Source organism: Neopsephotus bourkii, unplaced genomic scaffold (genome assembly GCF_033783945.1).
Source record: "Neopsephotus bourkii isolate Nb327-2 ecotype Australia unplaced genomic scaffold, CSIRO-AGI_Nbou_v1 NB_1574, whole genome shotgun sequence".
NCBI lineage: Eukaryota > Metazoa > Chordata > Aves > Psittaciformes > Psittacidae > Neopsephotus > Neopsephotus bourkii.
In genome coordinates, this window is record NW_026902050.1 from 2,790,698 (window position 1) to 2,817,488 (window position 26,791).

At 41.3% G+C, this 26,791-nt stretch overlaps 2 protein-coding genes across 3 annotated transcripts in view; one reads left to right on the forward strand and one right to left on the reverse strand.

Annotated features, from left to right (window-relative positions):
* PFN2 (profilin 2) overlaps positions 1 to 26,791 on the reverse strand; it is a 135,307-nt gene that overhangs the window by 81,437 nt on the left and 27,079 nt on the right. The window lies entirely within an intron of this gene.
* The window catches only part of RNF13 (ring finger protein 13), a 45,305-nt gene continuing 19,106 nt past the window's right edge, over positions 593 to 26,791 (forward strand). Inside the window, exons 1-7 of the mRNA XM_061371518.1 lie at positions 593 to 737; positions 7,163 to 7,290; positions 10,475 to 10,555; positions 11,427 to 11,552; positions 15,752 to 15,839; positions 17,740 to 17,830; positions 26,202 to 26,307. Of these exons, the coding sequence (XP_061227502.1) occupies positions 7,177 to 7,290; positions 10,475 to 10,555; positions 11,427 to 11,552; positions 15,752 to 15,839; positions 17,740 to 17,830; positions 26,202 to 26,307 (606 nt within the window). The 5' untranslated portion in view covers positions 593 to 737; positions 7,163 to 7,176. The remainder of the gene's footprint in view (positions 738 to 7,162; positions 7,291 to 10,474; positions 10,556 to 11,426; positions 11,553 to 15,751; positions 15,840 to 17,739; positions 17,831 to 26,201; positions 26,308 to 26,791) is intronic.

The window sequence follows — 26,791 nt, forward strand, 5'->3', positions numbered from 1 at the left end:
TTCTGGTTGATTTTTTTTTTTTTTTTTATACAGACTGGGGAAAACCATCTCGTCTCCCGCACAGTGCAGCTTGTTCAAGCTCTTCCCTCGCCGGGTACAGCCCGCCATTCCGCAGGACCGGCGGGCTCCGCACTGAGGTAGAGGCATGGCGGCTACGTTACTCTCCGGCACCCGATCCCCACGTACTTCGGGGGGACAGTTCCGCCGTGCCTCACTCCAGCTGAAAGCTCGAGGACGACGGCACACTTCAGCCAAACCACGATTCCGCCACGCTCGAGGGGCTGAGGAGGCCACTCTGGCCACCAGCATCGGATACCCGTGATAACAGCCACAGTGCTCGCCTTCCTCAGCTTCCGCTACTAACACAAGCGACACAGTAAGTCCAACAACCAACGACCGCGCACGGTGAGCGCAAAGCCGAGGCCACTACAACAGCCCCACCCCTGCCCGTACGCAAGCGCGGCCCCTGGCGACGTGCACAGCAAGCCCCGCCCCTCGCGGGCGCGACCGGCTGCTGAGCCCAGCTCCGCCACTCACCTGCTGAGCCCGCCCCGCGTCCGGTGCCAGCGATTGAGTGGCAGCCAGGAGAGCCATGGCCTGTCCCCCGGCTAACGTCTCTTATTGCTCGGCGGTGGGCGGGACTTCCGCTGTGGCCGCGGAGCGGACGGAGGGCGCCATGGAGTCGGCCTAGGCGCGGCTCTCGGCTCCCCGCGCCGGGCCCTGTGCCGGGCCCGCAGGTGAGGGCCGCCACGGCGGGGGCGCGGTGGAGAGGTCCTCTCGGCACCTTTCCTTGCTGCTGGGCGTCTTGGCTTCGTGGCGGTTAAGGAGTTAGTTGCTCTGTCACGCCATTGCGCAGCGCTTATTTGCCTCCACCCCTGGAGCAGCGAGGTGGGGCCGTCTGCCCGTGCGGCTTTGGCGGAGCCACGGCCGGCCTAGCTGCCCCTTCCCGCAAGCCTTCACCAAAGGCTGCGCCGAGGTCCACCTCATCAGGAGGGAAGGAGGGTGGGAAGGAAGGAGCTAAAAAGCTCTTCGAGCGTCGCTCCAGACTGGATAAAGCTTGAAGTCTTGCTGCGACATGTTACGGCCCCGCCCGGTGTGTGATTCCCCTCGGGCTGGCTGTACGCTGTGGGACTCGTTGTGCTTGGAAGAGAATGAATAGCGTGGAGCCTGGCTGGCTGACAACCCAGTTGCCTGTAGAAAGATGGAAACTGGTTGGGAGGAATAGTTTATGCATCTTATCAGATCTGAACATGGAGCTTGCTGTGTGTGCGTTAGTTTTCAGTTCTGTGGGTAGGTGGATGTTCAGCTCTGTTCATGGAGATTTAGAATGTTGTCACTGAGTTTGCGTCAAGACAAGGTTTTTATGTGGTCCTATGATTTGGGGGATTGTTCTAAGCATTATAATCCTAGTCAGCACTAAAGTAAAAACATACAGATATGCGAGGTTTTTTTTCACTAATGGAAGGGGAAAGATCTGTTCTCTTGAGACTTATACTATGAGCGTAACTACTCAGATAAGGAATTGCTTTGTGTTGTCTTCTGCTGTGAAATACTTTTCGAGCTAATAGATAAGCGTCAGATTTTCAGAAGCTTCTATGTATTTTGTGGAGATAGGTTTGTGGATATTTGCCAAAAGCTCTGGAGGTTCTTATCTGTGTCCCAAGCCATGTAATGTCTTTATGACCTCTGTCTTAAACGTACTTCTAGGGCTTGTTCGCATTGGCAAGCGTGAAACTAGTATTTTTGTCAGGATGTAGGGGCTGTATTCAGGAGAATAATTCCACTGAAGTTGTTTATTCTGGTTTGGGAGTCAGTGCATTGGTGTTAAAAACATTGTGTATTTCATAACCCCTATTATTAATGCAGAATACCGTTAATGAATTAAGAGGTAGGCAAGACATTGTTTATGTCCAGTACAGCAGATAGCTATATCTGTTATGTGTTGTCCTTGTGTCGAGCTTATCCAGCCATCCTTATCTTCTGGTGAGAAGGGAGGTTTTGCTCTCCCCTTCCTTTGAAAGTGTAATCAGAAACATGTTATCTGTTGTACAAACAACAGTATTACTGCTGCCTTTTCTTTATGGACAGTACCTTGTCTGGTATATTCCAAGTCAGCGTGTTTACTTCGTGGTTGTCTTGCTGTTTGTAGGTGTGCTGTAATGCAGCACACCCCACGTTCTCTCCTCAGTTCTGACCTGGTTATCCTGTTCAGTCCTGTGAGGGAGCAGTGTAGCTCCTCAGGCTTGTGAGTTCAAGAATGTAGTGTGGGAGGAAAAATGATTCTCAGAATACCTGGAGTTACTTAAGGAGAACTTACACTGGAAAATCAGATGTAAAGTGCTGAAGATTAATGCAGAGTCAAGTTTAACTTCTTTTGTGTGGTTTACTGTGTAGTCTTTAATTACATAAACCTATATTTCTGTGTGTTCTAAGCTGTCTTGTTCAGTTAAGAGTGTAATCTACAAATGAGCCACGGAATTTCAGGAATTGTAAGGCGGGGTTTTTTGTTTTGTTGTTTTGGGTTTTTTTCTTGGTTTTGTTTTTTTTTAGTTGTATTTGAGGCAATAGTTCTTAGGCCCAGAAGAATCTGTGTGTAACTCTTTGACAGAGAAGATTACACTGTGCATGCATGTTGTTAGCAAGGACAGCTCTAGTTCTGGTATTTTTATGACTTGCTCAATGCTGTTTTAATGTTTTTCTGTCTTGTAAGGTATGTGCTGAATTTACTGTCTTGGTTAAAATACTGTGATAATGTCAAGTGTATTGTTGCTTCTGTCTGGTAGAAGTTGGTAGGTTTTTTTGATTTTTTTTGTTCTTTATCCTTTCAGTTTCACTGACATCCTCTTTTTTAGGCCAGGCTGATAAGGGGAAGTGGTAAATCTTAATTTAGAAATAAAATTTCGTGAATGTCACAATTAATTACAGGTTCCTGTGACTGTAGCTTCTGCTCTGCTAACAAGTTGAAAGTTGCACAAAGCATCATGTCTGAATGACCAAGTCAGAATCATGAGAACTCTTTTTGAAAATACCAGCTGTTTCTTCCCATTAGTAATGGTGAACTTTAATTATCTTCGTTAGTGTAAGTTTAAATTGAATTTAACTGACTGTTATTTGCTGTAATTAATATTGAGGACCTCTGATCATGGGACAGTGCTTTTTGCGTAGAAACCCCATAAGGAATACGACAGTAAGACAGGAGTTCTTAGGTACTTCTTGATTGTGAAAGAAAACGTAGTAGTCCTGAAAGAAAATGTAGCAGTCTTGGCTGTGATTCTTCAGTTAAGTCAACAAAGATACAGTTTTCACTATGAAGTTATCTACAGTCAAAACAAATCCCCATAGAACCATTTTAATAAGAAGGCTCAATTTTGAGGTTTTTAACATATACAAACAACTTGAATGACCTAATAGAGTTGAATTAGAAGTGCTTCTAATTTCTCCAATATAAGAAGTTAGAGGAGATCTGGATGCTCTGATAACAATATTAATTATGTACCATCTAATTTTAAAACTTGAACTTTTTTTAACTATTATAGCAATATTGGATCCACTGTATTTGCTGCTGTTTTCTGTTACCACTATTTTAATTTTATGTCATTTCAAGTAATTCCTCACTGCGAGATTGTAATAATCGCTGCAGAGGCTTAGGTGTTCATTTGTGGACCAAGCAATTCTAAATTCAGCAATGCAAGTGGCTAGATTTCATGCTGAAGGTAGCATTTAGTTGTTGCTTGTTTAATACTCTGAAGTAGGTAGTGCACTGGATCATATGGTTTTTGTTGAATATGTTGGAGGTTTGAATGTTCGGTTTTTTTTAGCTCCATCACATTTAGGTGTGGGCTTTTATAAGGGACATAAGGTATTTTGTACCTCTGTTTCTTAAGAGATTGCCTGTGCATGGTCACGCTATAGCTAATCCAAAGCGGAATGTGGTGTTCCTCTGTAGACAGCTAATCATTGTCTGTCTTAAAACTGGATTATGACTGTAGCAACAGTGCGAAAAGAAATCGTCATATGTAACTTGTCATTGCAGAACAGAGGTCGTGATCTTCGGCAGTGGGTTGTGTTTTTGCAGTGAAAGGCATTTGGAAGTGAGAGCTGAGGAGGAGGTTCTTCCTGGCTGTTCTCATAAACAGTGGCTACTGTTCTCATGGGGATATTCCTGATGCCAGGTGTTTTCTGGGAACTAATGGTGATCAGGCTGTACACTCATATCTTACTGTATCCCAGGTTAGTTAGAGGCTGTGTTAGGGTACTTATCCATTACAATTTGTTCCAAAGAGGTTTTGTTGTTAAAACAGTCCTCTTCAAAGAAAAACAGAAAGGTATTTGTTTAAGCACTAAAATGTGTTGTCTCACTTGGTGAGTAGTATTGTTTGGAATAAACTCATTCTCTGTCATGCCTTTTTAAGACCTTGTCTAGCAGACGCACCCGTTGTCCGAGTCGGTTGTAATGAAGAATCACGATCTTTCCTCTCTAAGCTTGTGTGCTTGTAGCTGTCCCATTGAACCTGCATACTAGGGTCAGATCGTAAGAGCATGTGACACAGAAATGAGCCATAGTTGTTGTCCCTCATGTTCTGTAGATGGAAGTGCTGCTGTTAAATGATCCAGGCTATTATGTAGCTAAAACACATTCTTTTAAAATGCAAATTCAGAAAACATCTCCAGTGTTATCAATGCTTATATATAGGCTCATAGGTTAAGTCTGGTTTTGTGACTTAGAGTATTGATGCAGAACATGTTGTATTAGGACTTTTAAATTGTACATTGATACCGAGTTCTGTTTTAATAAAATGAAGTTGATAGACTATGACATCTGGGGGAAAAAAAAAGTAAAAGGATTGAGTCAATAGAGAGGTACAGAAAACAAACACTGGTTTAATTCTTTTAGGGGCGGGGCAGAGACACATGGCAGTAATCCATCCTGTCTTTTGGCAACATCATACGGGACAGAAGCCTCAACATGTAGTGCCTGAGAGATGGGGAGAAGATAGGTGGGCATCTGGCCAGTATTCTTACACAGCTCCATGTCTTTCCAGTTCAGGTTGCATTTCTCAACAGCACAACTTAACCGTAAATCTCAGCCCCCCACATTACTGCAGGCTGTGGGAAGTATATTTACAGGAATTTAACCACCTTTAGAAACATTAGGAAACTTGTAAGTCATGGGGGAAGTATTAAAAGGTACAGTTTATGTGGAAATCCAAGGACTCAAACTGGGAAGTGCTACTTTTATGGATGGTTGCACTACTTCAGTTTATCCATTTGCCCTCTTGTGCAGAAATAGCTATACAGTTTAATAAATTATATTCTCATATTTTTCCACTGCAGAACCTTGCTTTATTCAGTGCATGAGTGGCATGCACTAAAAGGCATCAGGCATTATGCAGAAAGCTGAAATTTCTTCCTCTTCCTTGCCCAACCCAAGTTTTTGGATGCTTGATTTTGTGATTTAGCTAGTAGAATCTTAACCTGTATGTGAATGTGTATTGCCTGTTGTTTCTATTACCAGCTGATAGACCCATGTGAGGTTAAATGTTCATGGGCATTTAATGGTGTTCAGCATTTTAAATGAGAGCTTTGCAGAAACACCATTTCTTACTACCTTAAATGTGATATGTAAATGTTGCAGATGAGTACCATGTTCTTATTTTTGTGGATTGTGAGAGCATAAATATGAGTGTCGTATAATTGTGGAGGAAGTTGGTCCTTCACAGGCATATAGTAAATCCTGTGATCTTAAGGAGCAGCCTTTGTCAGTCGTGGAAATGACATTTCAGCCTGAATCATGTTTGTTGTCTAGACTAGGGACTCTTTGGTGCCAGAAAAATAGTTATTTGGAAGAGACAAGTGGAAAATAATCTGTAACCTTTTTCAAAGAATACTGAGTTTCTGAGCTGTAGATTAATATAGTGTGTTAGCTTTTGTCTTTACTGAAAATAATTGAAATGTTCAAAACCTAAACACTGTATCTTTAACACTTGTGTTGTATTTGATGTGCCAAATTTTGTAATATAAGATACACATGATTGTAAAGTTTGGCAATTTTTGATAACGAGAGCTTACAGAACAAAATCTGTTCATTCATATCTTTGGTTTCGGGCATGGTTGTTTGGGGCTTTTGCTGGTGGTTGTTGGGGGTTTTGGGGGAGTTTGGGTGGGTGGTTTTTGTTTTTTGTTTTTGTTTGTTTTTGAAGGAAACATGAAGGTCTTAGTGACTTCATTAAGGGTGTAGGTATCATTCATTGCTCATACAAGGAAGGCAGTCAGGCCCTTAGTGTATTTTTTTTAAATCATAAAAAAAATAATAATCTTTGTGTGGCAAAGGAAAAACATGAAAATGTTTGGTTTGCTTCCTTCTGACCCCTCTACACACTTTTTTTCCCTTGATTAATGATAAATCGGCAGTTTTTAAGAAGAGTTTCTGTCAAAAACCATGCTTATTTCCAGATACAAGCTATTGCTTTTTGCTCCTGTTTTTAATGAAAATTTATTAACAAAGCAGAATTAACCTCTGTTTAATACCATGAGCTTGTGAAATGCATACAAGCATACTTTACAGAATACTTGTACTCTTTTTTTAAAGGTCTTAAAAATGCACATAGTTCACAGGAGAGTAAATCTCCTGTCCAGACTGTAAGTTGCATATGTACATTTGTGCATGTCACCGAACTTCATAGAACTAGTTTGTATTTCTTGCCTGTTGGTATCACACTGGTTTTGCAAGTGTATATTTAGAAATAAGTAAATGCTTTTAGTACAACTATTCCAGGTACATGAAATTTTGCTGATTTGGATTTATGCTAGAAGAAGGAAAGATTAAAATTAACAATGTCTAAAGATTATTAATACCATATAAATGTTAATTCCTGTATATAGTTTGCATTGATACATGTTTCCTAAAGCTCTTTGAAGTGGTAATATTACAATTTTTGTTTTATGCATGCACTCCCATGGAGGTTACAAGCTCTTAGCAAAGAGGGCTTCTATCTCTAAAATAGTTGGATAAATTAAAGATTACTTGTAATCAAAAGTAAACATAGAACAAAGTTTTGCATACTACTTTAGAAAATTTTAACTGACTAGTAGAGCCCAGTAAAAATCACAGGAAAATATTTGCTGTATGTCTTGACTCTGGTTTGGCTTTTTTTTGTTGCAGGTGCTAAATAAAATATGCTGTTGTCAATAGGAATGCTGATGTTGTCTGCCACTCAGATATACACTATTCTGACTGTTCAGTTATTTGCGTTTCTGAATCTTTTACCTGTGGAGGCAGATATTTTAGCAGTAAGTATAAGAATGTTTTTTTACGTAGATGAAATCTCTGTAAAGCTGAATCTTCTTTTAAACTATTCTATTAATGAATCAGTAAAATAATGTTATAGTAGGTTCCTCAGAATGGAATTGCCTCAACATTTTAGTTCAGTAAAAAAAAAAGTACATTTTCAAATACAGATGGTGTGTGCTCAGATACCATGACAGTGAGAGTACTTCATTCCCTTAGACATTTTAAAAGTTCGAATCTGACCAGATACCCTATAGCATGTTATAATCCTGTTAAAAAATTTCATGATTCATTGGTTTAGACAGCAATTTAAGTTTAGATGATGAGTACCATTTTGTAGGGCAGTGGTGTATAAATGAAGTAATATAATCTTTTGTGAGTAGTATAATGTATGTGTGTGCTAGAGGTCTTGTCAGTTAAGTGTTTGTGTGTGTTGCACCTACATAGATGTATATATATAATTTTTTTAATAGCTGATAATATCTGCTATCATTAAGAATAATATTGTTGGTATGTGTAGAATTTTAAATTATCAGGCTAATAAAGAATATAATGATCATAGGGTTAGTGGTAAAAGTTGTTGCGGGGCTATGTATTACCAATTTGTATATAATTAAACATAAGTACTACAGTCTTCATAGTCTCTGTTAGTTACAGTAATATCCAGGAGAGTTGTTAATATCAATTAATTTAAGAGAACAGCATGAAAAAATCTTGAAATTAAATGTTAAAATAAAAGTACTTAAAGCATAGTGGTAATGTGGAGTTGATGATTACTGGATTATGCAACTTGGATCTTTGGGATGTTACTGTTCTATCATTTTTTGTAGATACAAATTTTAAGGATCAGTGCAGATAGATAATTGCTTTATTGTGGAACTTACATCACCATTCTGTTGTGAAATTTTAAAAATTACTTTCTACTGTAAAACTGAATTTCCCTCCTCCCCTTTCCTCTCTAACCAAGCACATGCTTCCTCTTTTCATAAGAAACCTCTTTTTCATTCTTGCTACTTCCTCCCTTAGAAAACATATTTAAAACAAAACAATCCACCAACCTAAAAAAAGGGCTTTTTTTTTTTTAAGTTTAGTTTAATTTCTTTTATTTAAGTTTGTGTGCAGTATTCTGAAATAATTCCATCTAAATATGAAGTGTGTCATTCATGAAGTGTCTGGGTATTTGGAAGTTACTGATCTGTTCTCATGGGAGACTAGCATCATCGAGTGCTTTGGGTTGGAAAGGACCATAAGATCATCTAGTTCCAACCCCTGCCATAGGCAGGCATACAGTGAAATTGGATTGTTTGCTTGTGCTGCTGTTGATTCCCTCTCCCTCCTGCAACGGGAAGGTTCCCAATGGTGCAAGCTGGCTATTGTCAACTGAAGGAACAAGTAGAAGACTCTCCCCTCACACACCACCCCACCCCCATTTTGAGAAATAGCACCTTGTAACAGAAAGATGGGTAGAAAGGCTTTTGAAGGGTTAAAAAAAAGGGTTTTGAAGGATTTCTGAGAATATCTTTGCAGCAGGAAATGAAAAGATGAACTAGGCACTTCTTTAAAGTTTACTATAAAAAGAAGTCAGTGGAAAGCTGATGAGATACTCAGAAGAGAGAATGTTTGCACACTGTGTCACATGGAGTTGAAGGCATACAAATATTTTATAATCTCAGGAGATTTCATGGTTTAAAAATTATCTGTGGAGAAAGATTCTGCTCAAAATTTGGGTTCTCCAACAAAAGAAATTCTTTTTTGACTGATTTATGTGTATTATGCTTAAGTGTTCTTGTGTAGTTGCAGCCTCAAATGAAGGATTATTTGTATAAAGTAGTTACATTATATGAAACATTATTGTTTATTTTTTAAATAATGGCTAAAAATAAACAGGCTTGTGTCTGACTCCCAGATTAAGTTGGGGCTTGCTAAGTGATTCAGAAGAGTAGCACTAGCTCAGGAAGGGCATTTTAAGAAAGCGGATAAGTGAATAGCGAGGATGGAGGAAGACAGGTTTTCCTGGCACAGTGCTGTGCTATGTGATGGTAGGATGGAAGATCAGGAGAAGAGGTTTTATGGAGCAGGTTGATTAAACAGAACAGAAATGCTTCCTTCAAATTTAGTTCCATTCCTGTCTCTTCCCCCTCGATTTTATTAAAGTCTGTGGGAAGGCAGCTCCTTTGAAATTTTGCTCCTTTGAAAGAGTTAAGATAAATCACGGTAGTGTTTTTCTGTGAGCTATAGTTTGAATTTCTGTGTGTAAGTCTGGCTCTTAGGAAATGCCTTGTCCCTCTGAAAGAAACACAGTCCTTACTTAACTGTTCTGTATGACAACTGTGTAATATAATGAATAGGGAAATATTTCTGAGTCACTAAGCTATGTAATAAAATTTACCAACTGATGTGCATTCAACTCAGTTATCGTATAATTCACAACTTTTGCAAGAAACTAACTTTATCACTTTTAATAAAAAATACAGCATACATAGTTTTTTTTTATTGGTGTGAATTCTGCATTGGTTAGGCATATCATAGACCTACAGAAGATGAACAGAGAAAGGGGAAAACAAGTTTCCACAGATCTAAGGTCTTTGTAGTATTCCTTTCCTTTGAAATGAGAGTTTGTCGTTAATATAAAACAAAACCATATAGTTTTCAGCTGCTAACCTGAATAGACAGCAGGTAATTTAGAAAGGATAATGTATGGAGGCTATTCTTTGCCTACAAAAAACCACCTGTTAGAAGTTGTTCTCCCCTGTATGTAAGTGAATTCAAAGGGGAAAAAAAAAAAGTACCCAAGCCAACAAGAACACCACCATCCAGAAAACCCCCACGCCCCAGAAAAACCTTAGCTCTTTCGATTTTTGAGCTTTTTGGGTTGTTTGTAGTTTATAGTCTGCAAGTATAATGGTATTTGAATTGTAGACAGTAGAAAGAAAATTTAACATAGGGATAATTTAACAAAAGATCTGTTACTTCGTTGTATTGACAACTAGTTAAGAAAAGAATGATGTTGCCATGACAAGTGGAAGAAGCAATTTTGTGATTTCATTGAAATGCTCACAAGAGGTTCTATGTCTGATAGATACTTTAATCTAAAAAAACAAATGTGGTTGTCTATTTCAGTTTACACCTGTTATCTATTTATTTCTTGTTGCAAACCTGAATTTCTTTAAATTTTTTTTATTTTAGTATAATCTTGAAAATGGAACCCAGACCTTTGATGACCTGCCTGCTAGATTTGGCTACAGACTGCCAGCAGAAGGCTTGAAGGTAAAAAAAATACAAAAATAAAATCCCCACTGTATCTTTTGAACTGTATCTGCTGAATATTTCTTCTATAAGCCAAAAAAGATAGAAGTTAAATGAATAGCACTGAGGAAAAATAAGTACAGAACAGATTAATCTACTGCTCGAGCAAAACAGAAGTGGAAAAGGTGACACCGTTTTCATGCCTACTGGTTTTATTTTGGGAAAAAGAGCTGTGTAGTTGTTTACTGACTATATGAGAAACAGTGCAATTAAGTAATTTGCCCAAGTAGTTTAATAACATCCAAAATAACTTCCCTTGGCAGCCCATTCCAGTGCCTCACCATCCTAACAATAAAGAATTTCTTCCTTATAACCAATCTAAACTTCCCCTGTTTAAGTTTTAACCCATTACCCCTTGTCCTGCCACTACAATCCTTAGTGAACAGTCCCTCCTCAATATCCCTATAGGCCCCCTTCAGATACTGGAAGGATGTTACAAGGTCTCCACGCAGCCTTCTCTTCCACAGCCTGAACAGCTCCAACTTCCTCAGCCTGTCTTTATACAGGAGGTGCTCCAGTTCCCTGATCATCCTCATGGCCCTTCTTTGGACTTGTTGCAACAGTTCCATGTCCTTTTTATGCTGAGGACACCAGAACTGCACACAATACTCTTAAGTGAGGTCTCACGAGAGCAGAGTAGATGGGCAGGATCACTTCCTTCGACCTGCTGGTCACGCTCCTTTTGATGCAGCCCAGGATGTGGTTGGCTTTCTGGGATGCAAGCGTGCACTGAAACTAGCTCATGTTCATTTTCTCATCAACCAACTTGTCTGCTAACTCCTTTGTTAAGGGAAAGAGAAATGAAGCACCTGTTTCTGTTCGTATTTTCTAGGGATTTCTAATAAATTCAAAACCAGAGAATGCATGTGAGCCTATAGCCCCACCTCCACTGAGAGACAATTCGTCCAGTGCTTTTATTGTGTTAATTCGAAGGCTTGAGTGCAACTTTGATATCAAGGTAAGATTCTTCTAATATTCACAGAATCACAGAATCCCAAGGGTTGGAAGGGACCTCAAGAGATCATCTAGTCCAACCCACCTGCAAGAGCAGGGTAACCTAGGGTACATCACACAGGAACTTGTCCAGGCGGGCCTTGAATATCTCCAATGTGGGAGACTCCACAACCCCCCTGGGCAACCTGTTCCAGTGCTCTGTCACTCACACATTTTTACCCTCTCTCTGTTTCAGGGTCTTAAAGAATTTACTGGTGCTTCAGAAAATATACCTATAGGTAACATCAGGATAGATGCTGATCTGAAGGGAAGTGAAAATTTTGTATACAGGCATATAAAGCAGTATTGTAACATGATTTAGTTTAAGATTACCTGTTTGGGGGCCAGGTTACATGGGAAGTAAGGATGACAGATGCTGCAGTTTTAGAATAAAAAGTATTTGGTAGCAGTATCAGCTTTTCTTGCCAGTTAGACTCTTTGCTGCAAGGGATCACAGCAGAGCTTCTTGTGGCTCGCATCATCTTTTGGCTCACACTGAGACCATGTAAACAGTGGTAGTGTCATGGTTGGCTGCTGGGGAGAGGAGACAGTGCACTGTTGGGTAGAAACGGGCACTAATGGCAGGATGGAAATGTTTTTAAACACATGTAGGTGTTATGTTACAAAGTATGTATAAAAATTTTTACCTACAGCTGGAGTATTCTCTGTGTTAATGTAAAAAAAAAAATACAAAATTAGAATTACTTTTGCTTGGCTAGAATATATGATTTTCTTGAAAATGGCCCTCATACAGGGGCAGCTGAGGATATCTTAAGCAAAGCAGTGCTCTTCAATTTGCATTGACTTCCTTGCACTGAAAGGAGATCCAGCCCTGTCTGTTGCTACATGGTATGGTCAGTTATGTGGTATGGTGTTTAAACATGTGAATTCTATCCAGACTGTAGATTCCACTGCTCACATAATCTACCTTCACATCAAACTGGCAAATGTCATATATTTTGTATTGTCAATCCTGTCACTGTACGTAATGGCTTAGTGAGAAAAGGAAGGGCAGATGACTAATCGTCATTTTCATATCCTCCTTGCCTGATTGCTGCCTCTAAATTGATGGAACAGTATTAGATTTGTAGAATTTGTTGTTAGGGACTTTAAAGATCATACAGTTCCAGTCCCCTTGCAGTTTTACTGCTGAAGACATGGTTAAAGGAAGGGGTCATAATTTTTCAAGTGGAACAGACTTAATCAGAAGTACTTACTCGCTGAAAATTAGTTGTTTTGCTGGAGAAGCTGGCATTGTGACTGAGCCTTCAGCTTTTTTACTGTGGTGCTAAACTACAAAAATCACATCTCTGTTGCTGGCTACAGAATTCTGAGATAGAGAAGCTTTGGAAAGGTACTCAGCTACAGACAAGAGTCGAGCAGGGGGAAGACATGCAGAATTTCTTTTCCACATAGCTGTCAACTTAGTAAATGTAGATTCTTGTACTTTAATTTTACATACCTTGATTTGCCGCACACTGTTAATGAGCATTCCTTGCAAAAAACGGAAGATTTGTACATTATGGTTGAGGGATTTCCATGGTCAGTCCTTCAAGGATTAAGTCACACTGGCTTGGCGTGTAGAAAATTTTTATGTTTTGTATTTCATGTCATATCCATGGAAAAGAGGATTCCCGCACTTTATTAAACAAAGAGTAAGGTGGAAGGTGAATGAGAAGTTCCAAGTCAAGCATGGGTATCTGTGTACTCAACTGGCAAATGAATTCGCTCTTGTGTTGTTAATGCTGTTGCAATATTGCATTATATAATTTTATGCATAGTATAGCATTTTGCCCTAAAGTTTCTGCCATGAAGTGGCGTGTGCACAGAGATGTGAGTTGTATTACATGTCAGCTACTTGACTGACAGGATGTTTATTAGAAATATAGGTGCATAGTTATTTCTTGATTTCTATCATGTAAAAGTATATACTGTGCCAAAAACTGTCTCCCCTTGCGGACTTCCAAGGTATTTGCATTTTCCAGCAATATTGTTTTCCTGTTTGGAATACAGCTGTTAAGAATAGAGGGAGAGAATCTGAATTGCTTGCACTCTGAGGCCTGTAATTGTTGAGTGAAGAGTTGACTAATTTACTTTAGTGAAAGGTTACTATACAGTGAGAAGTCACTTCCTGAAGGTATTTCGTCCTGCTTAGGTGTATCTTAAAAATGGGTTAGTGCTTCATTTTTGGTGCACAATTAATGCTTTTGTCTTTGGGGTCCTGAGTGGCAAGGGTAAGCTTCACAATGTGATTGAACAGGCAGTTGCTACTGCTTTTTGCAGCTGGATGGCATGATTAAGCCTGTGGTAGCTTGTGTGAAAGGTGCCTGGCTGTGATTGTGTCAATGTCATCCTTTATTCAAGTAACCCTGTGTTAGCTCAAAACCACATTTATGTGTGATTTTACAGAAACACCATAATTTTATAATCCAATAATTAAGCAAAGGGTCTGTGTTATAAGGAACTAGCAGAAGTGTGCAGGGAAGTGGAACACTTCCTTAAGTAATATAAATTATTTACAGTCTGTCCTGAAGGATGTGTTTCAGTGTATAATGGATGGTTAATAAATACCTGTTCAGGACATGATGTCAGAGAAATAAACCAAGCAAACAAGAAAATGAATACGACATGGAAACTATCACTAATTACCATAGCACATTTATGTGGCTATGAAGATTAAGAACCTGTGATAACCAGGGAGCTTTAAAGCTCAGATCACTCAAACTTTTGTGTTTCTTCAGCTTCAATGCTTGGTGACTTGTAAGTTATCCATGATGACTCCATTACTGCCATTCTGTGTCACCAGCGCAGATACATAGATATTCAAAGTTTTTAATCCTTTTCTTGTCCTAATCTTGACTTTTCCATTTAAAATTCTTATGCCTGTTTGTTTGTTTGTTTGGGGGTTTTTTTGCCAGTTTTTGCTGTTGTGCAGCAGGCAAAAAGGCTTCATATATCAAACTTCACCTAGAGAACTTCTTTTATTTTTTTCAGTATAATCAGTGGAAGCTTTCCAGCTTTACAACTCATGTTCCTCATTGTTTGTCTCTTGAGAAATTGGGAGTGTGTGTGTGTATACATACACATGTATCTTCCCCTCCCCTGAGGGTAGAGGTCTTGAAAAAGAACACTCAGGTTTCCCCTCAGTTTTTCAGATCTGGTGATGACAGTCTGCTGTAGAAGAGAGGTGGGGGTGACTTCTTGTAGGACCAAGATTTGTATGTATGTTTGTAAGGAGGTGGTATTTGATGCCATAATATCCAAATACTGCCACTGTTTTCCAGTTTCAAAGGCATTTAAAGCTGTGATCTTCTGTTCAGTTGTTCTTAATGATTATTTGTTTGCCTGTTACATAAATATTTGCATTACAGTGTCCTTAAGTAAATGCGTGCATCTCAGTGCCCTATGCTAGCTTAGTTCAGAGCAAGTCTACCCAGCTATTGCCAAGCTTATTAATGTAGTTTTAAACAGGAGTTGAATACAGGATGAAACGTTAGTGTTTTCTCAAGGTTCTCTAGTGCTTTTTGCATTTTGCTATGAGTTTTAATGCTGCTGTTGATGCATTAATGCAATATGTAAGATGAATAGTTGTAGCTTGGTTATGCAAATGTTAGTAATAGTCGCTGCAGCAAATGCCATTTACATGGCCTTTAGTCTTTGTCTATATTGACAAAAAAGCCAGTATATAGCATAAATGTAGCCAGTACACAATGCTTTTATAGTTATGTATCCATATTTGTAATTTTGTACTTTTCCATGAGAAAGCTTCTGATACCTGGGCTGTCAAATTAGTTATTTCACATTTTTAAAGGCACAGAAAAGATACTACTCAGGTGATTTCTTAAGCTATCAAAAGGTAATTTCTAGTTTACCGAAGTTAGTGCCTTTATTTTCAGTTATGATTAAATATTATTTTTACCTATCCATAGAAAGTTTTAAAATCTGTTTTTAATATATGTAAAAAAATGTCTGTCTGCAGACAATACTAAATTATTTTTCTGGAAAAGTAGTGTAATTACAGGAGTATAAAATAATGACATTTTTATTTTGAAACGTGCTAGTATTTGTAATTTGCTGAAAGTGTACTTTGTCTTAGAGAGGACAGACGGGTTGCTGTATTTTTAAGCAGTGTTTTTTGTAGTAAGTACTTTGTATGGCTTACAGGTATTAAATGCACAGAGAGCTGGATACAAGGCAGCTATCGTTCACAATGTTGATTCTGATGACCTCATAAGCATGGGATCCAACGACAGTAAGTACAGGTATCACTTCTTCTCTCCTGTTTGAAAATCATTTCACCCACTAGTGTACAGTATTAAAATCGGTATAAACCATTATGATGAACTCACACTAAAAAAAAACAACACACCAAACCAAGCAACAGCAACAAAAAAAACCCCAAGACAGACAACCAAAAAAAAACCAAAACAAAACTCCAAATGAACCCTCCCAAACCACCCCAACAAACAACACAACAAAAAACTCAACCCAACAACAAAACCGCAAACACCACCAAAAAAAAACCAACAAAAAACCCACAGAAAAATCCACCCCAACCAGAAATCCTTCTTTTAATATTTTAAAATAGGAGAGGCTTGTATAAGAAAGTATATATCTACTTGTGTATTATTTGTGGCACTAAGTTTGTATGTTCTCTGAGTGTTTCTTCTGGTTTTCCTTTAAATTTCAGTTCAGCTGTTCTGGGTTAAATGGTTAAATTTGAGATAGACTTGTATAACTGATGTGGAAAATAGTTGATACAGTCTTAAGTAGAAATATAATTAAACTACTGTATTGGAAGGAGATCAAACTTTAAAATACAGCTTTTTAGTATTTGATAGTAGTTCAGTAGTTTTGTGGTTGCACTGTTGTGCACATTTTCTGTTCCCTTGGACAAATGGATTCTAATTTCATATGAATGTATATTACATATTTTCAGTTTTTCAGTTGGAAAAGAATCTTTAGAGACCAGTGCACCATTTTCTGATTATGATGCTAGTTGTTCCAATTTTAATCTTATATGGAATGAATGTGTTAGAACAGTTTGTAACCTAGTCAAAACTTTTGTTTTATGGTGTATGTTTTTTGTCTGTAATGCTGTCATGACTTTCATTGTGGCATTTCTTTATTTTGTTTAGTTTTTGAGCATGCTCAATATGGAACAAGAACATAAATGAGAACAAAAAAAGTCCTTCCAAGTGGAAACACCATTGAGTAAACTAGGAAGTGAACTTTCAGCAAACTAAATGGCAGCTAGGTAGCCAAGAAAGCTACATGAAAGTGGTTTTGATGAATTCTCAACCCATGTGACTGTTATTTTCAGGTTTCGCTGAGAAATCAAAATGTAGAACACATTTGCAGCAAATGCAGACTTGGGTGGTGTGAGGTGACTCTAAGCCATATATGCTTTTGCCTTGGGAAACCTGAATGCTTTGCTACTAACTCAAAAGATACTTTGACCCTTAAAATGTGAAGCGTAAGTCAGAGATGCAAATCAATATAATGTGAAACTGAGGAAGTTTTCTACAATATGGGATTTATCTTTCAATGTTTTTCATTTGTGCTGCTTCTTTTGAGCTTCTTGTTACCTTCACAATTAAGCAGTGAAGGGGGAGGAGAAAGTTGCACTCAGTGTCTTGAGACTGAAATAAAAATCTGGGATTTATTCATTCTGTTCTTCCTTCTTTTTGATCTTTTCTATCCAAAGCTGTTTCCAGTATGTTCCCTTATAATTAGGATGAAAAGGAGGGAAGAAAGATTAATTAAAATTTACAGTAACGGATCACAAAATCCTAAGTTTCCAGAAATTTTGGAAATTAGTGGAGATACGTGACTGACAAAGTCTCTGATCTGGTTAAGCTTACTCTGATGATTCTTCTTTTGTAAAAATATTTTGGCTGTATATCCCTTTAAATGTTCCACTAAAAACTGATTTCTGTACCTGCAATAAAATACCAAGATATTTTGTAGGAAAAATACAGTCACTTCTTAAGTGAAGTATAGATATGGTATGTACGTATATCAGTCTTTATGTCATTATGTTAAAATGTCTTTTATGTTGTAAGTCTCATCATGTTAAAAAGTCTGATGTCTTAAGCATGCCCATAGTGTCTGCATAATAATAGTTTTTTTCCTACCTTTTTAAAATACAGTTGAGGTTTTAAAGAAGATTGACATTCCTTCTGTCTTTATTGGTGAGACGTCAGCTAATTCTCTTAAAGAAGAATTTACTTATGAAAAGGGGTAAGTTATTTCATGTGCAGCTGTGTTATTCCTCGCATTAAGTCATTGCCTTTTTTTTTAACATTTATGGGCTTAAAATAGGATGCTTTGATGACGGGCTATAGGTATTCCAGGTAAAACTGTGTGCCTGAAAGCAATGGGCAGAAAAGATTTAAAAAAATCAATGTAAACTTATCTCCTGCAGGAAGGTTACTATCTATTTAGGAAATGCTGCTCCTCTATTTTCATATAGCATTAAGCATGAGTTCAGCTAATGATCTAGGAATCACAGAAATGCCTGTGAGAGCATGTCTGTTTAAGATCTAAGGGTGTATTATTCTTACAATGTCTTTCAGTTACCATTGAAGTCAGATGCTGGTCTTTGGCGGGGAGGGGGAGGGAATCATCCTTTATTATTGGACTTATTAATTATCCTTTTATTGGACTGTGAACTGGCTGAAGGAGAGAAGCCAGAGAGTTGTAGTCTATGGGGCGGAGTCTAGTTGGAGGCCTGTATCTAGTGGAGTGCCTCAAGGGTCGGTACTGGGACCAGTATTATTTAATATATTCATCAACGATTTAGATGAGGGAATTGAGTGTACTATCAGCAAGTTTGCTGACGACACTAAGCTGGGAGGGGTGGCCGACACGCCAGAAGGCTGTGCTGCCATCCAGAGGGACCTGGACAGGCTGGAGAGCTGGGCGGGGAATAACTTGATGAAATATAACAAGGGAAAGTATAGAGTCCTGCATCTGGGCAGGAACAACCCCAGGTTCCAGTATAGGCTGGGGAACGACCTGTTAGAGAGCAGTGTAGGGGAGAGGGACCTGGGGGTCCTGGTGGACGACAGGGTGTCGTGGTTTAACCCACAGCCAGACAGCTTGTTACCCACTCCCCCCCCTTCTTGCCCTCCCCCTACTCCTGGGGGAACGGAGAGGAGAATCAAAAAGAAATGCAACTCCCACGGCTTGAGATAAGAACAGTTTAGTAACTAAGGTACAATACGAATCACCACTGCTACCACCAACGACAACAATGATAAAACAGCAAAGGAAAGGAGTACAATACCACGCGCCGAACCGCCAGTCCGACCCGGCCGACCCCCTCTCCTTCCGGGTTCCCCCCCCAGTTCCCCCCTCGGCATGACGTGCTGTGGTATGGAATACCTCTTTGGTCAGTTTGGGTCAGGTGTCCTGTCTCTGCTTCCTCCCGGCCTCCCCTCCTCCCTGGTAGAGCATGAGACTCACAAAGTCCTTGGCCAAACCAAAACACCATTTTTATCAGCTTTGTTCCGAGCCCGAAAGTCAAAACACAGCACTGCACCAGCTACCAAGAAGGAGAAAAAATGACTGCTGCTGCTAAACCCAGGACATTATCCACCCCTTATTCCATACCATTCACGTCATGCTCAGATCCTACATTTTCAATATACCATCACTCCGATCTCAGTGCACTTCTATCTTAGTGCAAAGACTAGTCCCTATAAAGCTGCTGATTCCATCTGGTCCATGATGTCAGGCGCCATCTCTTGTAACAGTCTTTCAGAACAGGAGAGGCCGTGTGCAGTATTGGGTCGTTGCCTGCTGATGCTGATCATTCTCTTACTGTAGAACTTGTCTGGTTCTGTCAAAGTTCGTTCTGTCTTGGGATGATGGTTGGAGGGAAGTCAGGGCTAGTTGCTGGTGGCCTGAAGACATCTGGTTGATGGGCTATTAAAGTATTACACAGCAGGCAACAACATACAATTAAGTTCATTGGCTGTTTTCCCCTAAAATTAAATCCCCTTGAGGTACACATCGGACTTCCCCATCATCCTGCATTACCCACCAAGTGTATCCAGGTCCCTGAGCAAAAGCAATACCACGAGTGGGTTTGCCTTTACTTGAAGCAGGAATAACCCAGACTGCCTTCCCCAGCAAATTCTTCATATGCACCACAGGAACTTTGTCCCCCTCTACAATATGTAAAAGTTCCGATTGGGCTGGGCCAGCTCTGTTGGCAGATCCTCTAGTGTTGACCAACCAGGTGGCCTTTGGTAAGTGTGTATCCCAATGCTTGAAAGTTCCCCCACCCATTGCTCTCAGTGTAGTTTTTAACAGCCCATTGTACCTTTCGATTTTCCCAGAGGCTGGTGCATGGTAGGGGATGTGATATACCCACTCAATGCCATGCTCTTTGGCCCAAGTGTCTACAAGGTTATTCCGGAAATGAGTCCCGTTGTCTGTCTCAATTCTCTCTGGGGTGCCGTGTCGCCACAAAATGTGTTTCTCAAGGCCCAGGATAGTGTTCCGGGCAGTGGCATGGGGCACAGCGTACGTTTCCAGCCATCCGGTGGTTGCTTCCACCATGGTAAGCACATGGCGCTTACCTTGGCGGGTTGGTGGCAGTGTGATATAATCAATCTGCCAAGCCTCCCCATATTTATACTTCAACCATCGTCCTCCATACCAAAGAGGTTTTAACCGTTTGGCTTGTTTAATGGCAGCACATGTTTCACACTCATGAATAACCTGGGCAATAGTGTCCATTGTTAAGTCCACCCCTCGATCACGGGCCCATCTATATGTTGCATCTCTGCCCTGATGGCCTGAAGTGTCATGGGCCCACCGGGCCAAAAATAATTCACTTTTATGTTGCCAATCTAAGTCCATCTGAGCCACTTCAATCTTAGCAGCTTTATCCACTTGTTGGTTGTTCTGGTGTTCCTCAGTGGCCCGACTCTTGGGTACATGGGCATCTACATGACGTACCTTCACCACCAGGTTTTGCACCCGGGCAGCAATATCCTTCCACAGTGCAGCAGCCCAGATAGGTTTACCTCTGCGTTGCCAGTTGCTCTGCTTCCATTGCTGCAACCACCCCCACAGGGCATTTGCCACCATCCATGAGTCAGTATAGAGATAAAGTACTGGCCACTTTTCTCGTTCAGCAATGTCCAGGGCCAGCTGGATGGCTTTCACCTCAGCAAACTGACTCGATTCACCCTCTCCTTCAGCAGTTTCTGCAACTTGTCGTCGAGGATTCCATACAGCTGCCTTCCATCTCCGATGTTTTCCCACAATACGGCAGGACCCATCAGTAAACAAGGCATACTGCTTTTCACTTTCTGACAGCTGATTATATGGTGGGGCCTCTTCAGCACGCATCACCTCCTCCTCTGTTGATATCCCAAAATCTTTGCCCTCTGGCCAGTCCATGATGACTTCTAGAATGCCTGGACGACTGGGATTTCCTATTCGAGCTCGTTGTGTAATTAGTGCAGCCCATTTACTCCATGTAGCATCAGTTGCATGATGCGTAGAGGAGACCCTGCCTTTGAACATCCAGCCTAGCACGGGCAACCGGGGTGCCAGGAGGAGCTGTGCTTCGGTGCCAATCACTTCCGAAGCAGCTCGAACCCCTTCATAGGCTGCCAGTATCTCTTTCTCAGTTGGGGTATAGCTTGCCTCGGATCCTCTGTATCCCCGACTCCAAAAACCAAGGGGTCGACCTCGAGTCTCTCCTGGAGCTTTCTGCCAGAGGCTCCAGGTAGGGCCATTCTCCCCAGCTGCGGTGTACAATACATTTTTTACATCTGGCCCAGTCCGAACTGGTCCAAGGGCCACTGCATGAACTATCTCGCGTTTAATTTGCTCAAAGGCTTGTTGTTGCTCAGGTCCCCATTTAAAATCATTCTTCTTACGGGTCACGTAATAGAGAGGGCTTACAATCAAACTGTAATTTGGGATGTGCAGTCTCCAGAACCCCACTGCACCCAAGAAAGCTTGTGTTTCTTTCTTATTAGTTGGTGGAGACATTGCTGTTATCTTGTTGATTACATCTGTGGGGATCTGTCTACGTCCATCTTGCCATTTTATTCCCAGAAATTGAATCTCCTGTGCAGGTCCCTTGACCTTACTTTGTTTTATGGCAAAACCGGCTTTCAGCAGGATTTGGATTATTTTCCTCCCTTTCTCAAAGACTTCTTCTGCTGTATCGCCCCACACTATAATGTCATCAATGTATTGCAGGTGTTCTGGCGCTTGCCCCTGTTCCAGTGCAGTCTGAATCAGTCCATGGCAAATGGTAGGGCTATGTTTCCAGCCCTGGGGCAGTCGGTTCCAAGTGAACTGGACACCCCTCCAAGTAAAAGCAAACTGTGGCCTGCACTCTGTTGCCAAAGGAATTGAGAAAAACGCATTGGCAATATCAATCGTGGCATACCACTTGGCTGCCTTTGACTCCAGTTCATACTGAAGTTCTAGCATGTCTGGTACGGCAGCACTCAAGGGTGGTGTGGCTTCATTCAGGCCACGATAGTCTATTGTTAGTCTCCACTCTCCATTAGACTTTCGCACTGGCCATATGGGGCTATTAAAGGGCGAGCGGGTCCTGCTGATCACTCCCTGACTCTCCAGTCTACGGATCAGCTGATGGATAGGAATCAGGGAGTCTCGGTTGGTGCGATATTGTCGCCGGTGCACTGTTGTGTTTGCAATTGGCACTTGTTGTTCTTCGACTTGCAGCAGCCCCACAACAGAAGGATCCTCTGAGAGACCAGGCAAGGTGGACAGCTGCTCAACTTCTTCAGTCTCCAAAGCAGCAATACCAAAAGCCCATCGGTACCCTTTTGGGTCTTTGAAGTACCCTCTCTTGAGGTAGTCTATGCCAAGGATGCATGGAGCCTCTGGGCCAGTCACAATACGGTGCTTTTGCCATTCTCTCCCAGTCAGGCTGATTTCAGCCTCCAGTACAGTCAACTCTTGGGACCCTCCTGTCACTCCAGAAATATAGATGGGTTCCACCCCTTGACAGCTCGATGGCATCAGGGTACACTGTGCACCGGTATCTACTAGAGCCTTATACTTCTGCGGGACTGATGTGCCAGGCCATCTGATCCACACAGTCCAGTAAATCCGATTGTCCCCTACCTCCACCTGGCTGGAGGCAGGGCCCCTCTAATAGTCATCACAGGTTTGGACGCTTAAGTCATGTTGAAAGGGATTATTCTTCTTTATCACAGGAGCTGGAGTAAGATCAGCTCTTCCACTCCACCTGGGAGACTGCTCACCAGAGACTGAAGCCGTAGCTCTCATGGGACGCTCAGTCTTGGCCTTTGCTCCTCTTTTCAATTCATTCACCCGTTCCTCCAAAACTGAAGTAGGTTTTCCATCCCACTTTGTCATGTCTTCTCCGTGATCCCGCAGGTAAAACCATAGGGTAGACCGTGGTGTATACCTCTTGTATCTCCTTTCTCGAACAGTGGGACGCCTTTTGCTAATAGCTGAAATGTGTGTTGGTACACGCGAGGAGTTGGATAAGTCAGATATATCGTCCCTCAATTGTTTGAGATCCTGGGACAGTTTTTCCACAGCTGAGATGATGGAAGGGGTGAGATTGTCTTCGAACTCGCGGAGTTTATGAACCATTTCATCCACTGTTAGTGGTACTATGTCATTCCAGGTTACTGTTGCCAATGAATGGGCGTATGATGATGGTGCATTCCGTGTAAGTTTTCGCCACATGGGTCGTGTACATTCGACTTCATCTGGATCTATAGGTATATTCCCGTTATTCGGCTTGACGTGATAGATCATCTCTACGATGGCTGATTCTCTCAGAGACTGGATACCTTTGTCTATAGTAGTCCACTTGGCCGAACGACTCATAACATCGTCCTTGTATGGAAACCTTTCTTTGACAGCTGCCAAGAGCCGCCTCCAAAGACTGAGGGACTTTTTCTCTCTTGCAATTGCTTTGTCAATTCCTTGCTTTTTAGGAGTAGGGGGAGGGCAAAAGAATGCCTCCTTCACAGGTTGACCACCCGAGAAGGAGAAAGAATATGTGTAATTGCTAAGCATTTCTATTATATACCTCCCAAAGTATAAAGGTGGTGACCATACTGGGAACATAAACCAGATAAGTTTCATGATCAATAATTCTATTGTGTTACAAGTCATCATCATAAAGTACACTGAGACAAGAACTTTAGCCCAAGCCCCACACTTGAAAAACACTAATACAGCAAATACCAGATCTAAGTAAATTACAACATTCTGAAGCTGTGAGATCAAGAGGAACAACTTTGAGAGCCAATAAATCAGCATTGTGATGAGTGACTATTAATCCGGTCAGATCTGTTGTTATCTCAGCCCCTTCGTGCCCCACGTTGGGCGCCAAAAAGAACTGTCGTGGTTTAACCCACAGCCAGACAGCTTGTTACCCACTCCCCCCCTTCTTGCCCTCCCCCTACTCCTGGGGGAACGGAGAGGAGAATCAAAAAGAAATGCAACTCCCACGGCTTGAGATAAGAACAGTTTAGTAACTAGTGTACAATACGAATCACCACTGCTACCACCAACGACAACAATGATAAGAGAAAACAGCAAAGGAAAGGAGTACAATACCACGCGCCGAACCGCCAGTCCGACCCGGCCGACCCCCTCTCCTTCCGGGTTGGCCCCCCGGTGCCCCCCCGGCATGACGTGCTGTGGTATGGAATACCTCTTTGGTCAGTTTGGGTCAGGTGTCCTGTCTCTGCTTCCTCCCGGCCTCCCCTCCTCCCTGGCAGAGCATGAGACTCACAAAGTCCTTGGCCAAACCAAAACACCATTTTTATCAGCTTTGTTCCGAGCCCGAAAGTCAAAACACAGCACTGCACCAGCTACCAAGAAGGAGAAAAAATGACTGCTGCTGCTAAACCCAGGACACAGGGTGACCATGAGCCGACACTGTGCCCTTGTGGCCAAGAAGGCCAATGGCATCCTGGGGTGTATTAGAAGGGGGGTGGTTAGTAGGTCGAGAGAGGTCCTCCTTCCCCTCTACTCTGCCCTGGTGAGACCTCATCTGGAATATTGTGTCCAGTTCTGGGCCCCTCAGTTTAAAAAGGACAGGGACCTGCTGGAGAGAGTCCAGCGCAGGGCAACTAAGATGATTAAGGGAGTGGAGCATCTCCCTTATGAGGAAAGACTGAGGGAGCTGGGTCTCTATAGTTTGGAGAAGAGGAGATTGAGGGGTGACCTTATTAGTGTATATAAATATATAAAGGGGGAGTGTCACGAGGATCAGCTAGGCTCTTCTCAGTGGCAAACAATGAAAGGACAAGGGGTAATGGATACAAATTGGAGCACAAGAGGTTCCACTTAAACCTGAGAAGAAACTTCTTCTCAGTGAGGGTGATGGAACACTGGAACAGGCTGCCCAGGGAGGTTGTGGAATCTCCTTCTTTGGAGACATTCAAGACCCGCCTGGACACGTTCCTGTGTAACCTTATCTAGGTGTTCCTGCTCCGGCAGGGGGATTGGACTAGATGATCTTTTGAGCTCCCTTCCAATCTCTAACATACTGTGATACTGTGATACTGTAATAGCTCTAGAACAAATCACAGATAACTTCCTATGCTAGGTAAATCTGCAGGAATCATTTAAGATGATTCTGACGGCATGCATGATTAGGTTCGCACTGCTCCTGTTCTGCTTTAAGTTTAAAACTTGAAAAACATTGTGAGAACAAGATGGTTGAAGGCATATCTTGAATAGGATGGAAAAGGAGGTGTGTTTTGTTATTAGTCTAACGGTCTTGCTTCTGTAGGTTTGCCTGTCCTTTCACTGACTAAATCAGAACTAGATTTTGTCATCATTCTCAAGCAGACACCCTGATAAGTGTGGTTCCACAAGAGTAGTGGTTATAGAACTACTAATACTTCTATACATTGTCCTTTCACAGGTGTTTCTGACTTTGTTCCAACAGAATAATAATTTTACTTCCTCAAGTATCAGTACATACTGCTATTCAGATATCCAGTTGCCAGCATCTGTATCAGGTTGCCTGGGAAGATGTTTCGTTACTGTACTCTATTTTAGTGACTCCTCAGAGGACAGAGGGTGCAACTTGCTATGCTTCATGATTTGAAACTAAACCTTCTGTATAACCCAGAAAACTTACTAAATAACAGTGGTTTCACGGTATGTTCTGACAGAGTTTATATAGTCATGTTTAATGTATGGTGTCCCTGCCCATGGCAGGGGGCTTGGAACTAGATGATCTTAAAATCCTTTCCAGCCTTAAGTATTCTATGATTCTGTGTTACGTTTCTCTCATTCTGCTATTAAAGCAGCTATGAGATTGTTTTCCTGGTTGCTTTAGATGTATTTATGATTGAAGTCAGCAAGTAGGTTTGACTCCCAAAAATGTTCAAAGAAACATTGTTTTATCCTTTCATTTGTTGTCTTTACGTTACGTGGCTATCAGATGAATTTTCTATGTTGTTGTGCATAGGTAGGTATTCCTTCAGTGTGCCTAGTGATAATGCTTTATTTCAGTAGGTTGGTTGGTCTTTTTCATTGTACTTATTCTTTAATTCATTATTAAATTCTAACTTATTTACAAAGTGTTACCTTTCTCTCCCCACAGTGGCCATGTTGTGTTAATCCCAGAGTTCAGTCTTCCTTTGGAGTACTACTTAATCCCTTTCTTAATAATAGTAGGGATTTGTCTTATTCTCATCGTCATATTTATGGTAAGTTTCTTCTTCTAATAACACTTTTTTCTAAATTTAAATGAAGGGATACAGTAAAGAAAGTAAAGGTCAAAGGAGGTTATCCTGGCTCTGTACTTTGCCTTTGTGAGACCCTTCTTGCAGTTCTGTGTACAGTTCTGGTGTCCCCAACATAAGAAGGACATGGATCTGTTGGAATAAGTCCAGAGCAGGGCCATAAGGGGGTTTGAGCACCTCCTATATGAAGACAGGCTGAGAAAGTTGGGGCTGTTCAGCCTGCAGAAGAGAAGGCTGCATGGAGACCTCATAGCAGCCTTCCAGTATCTGAAGAGGGCCTATAAGGATGCTGGGGAGGGGCTCTTCATTAGGGGCTGCAGTGACAGGACAAGGGGTAACGGGTTCAGACTTATAAACAGGGGAAGTTTAGATTGGATGTAAGGAGGAATTTCTTTACTGTGAGGGTGATGAGGCACTGGAACAGGTTGCCGAAAGAAGTGGTAAGTGC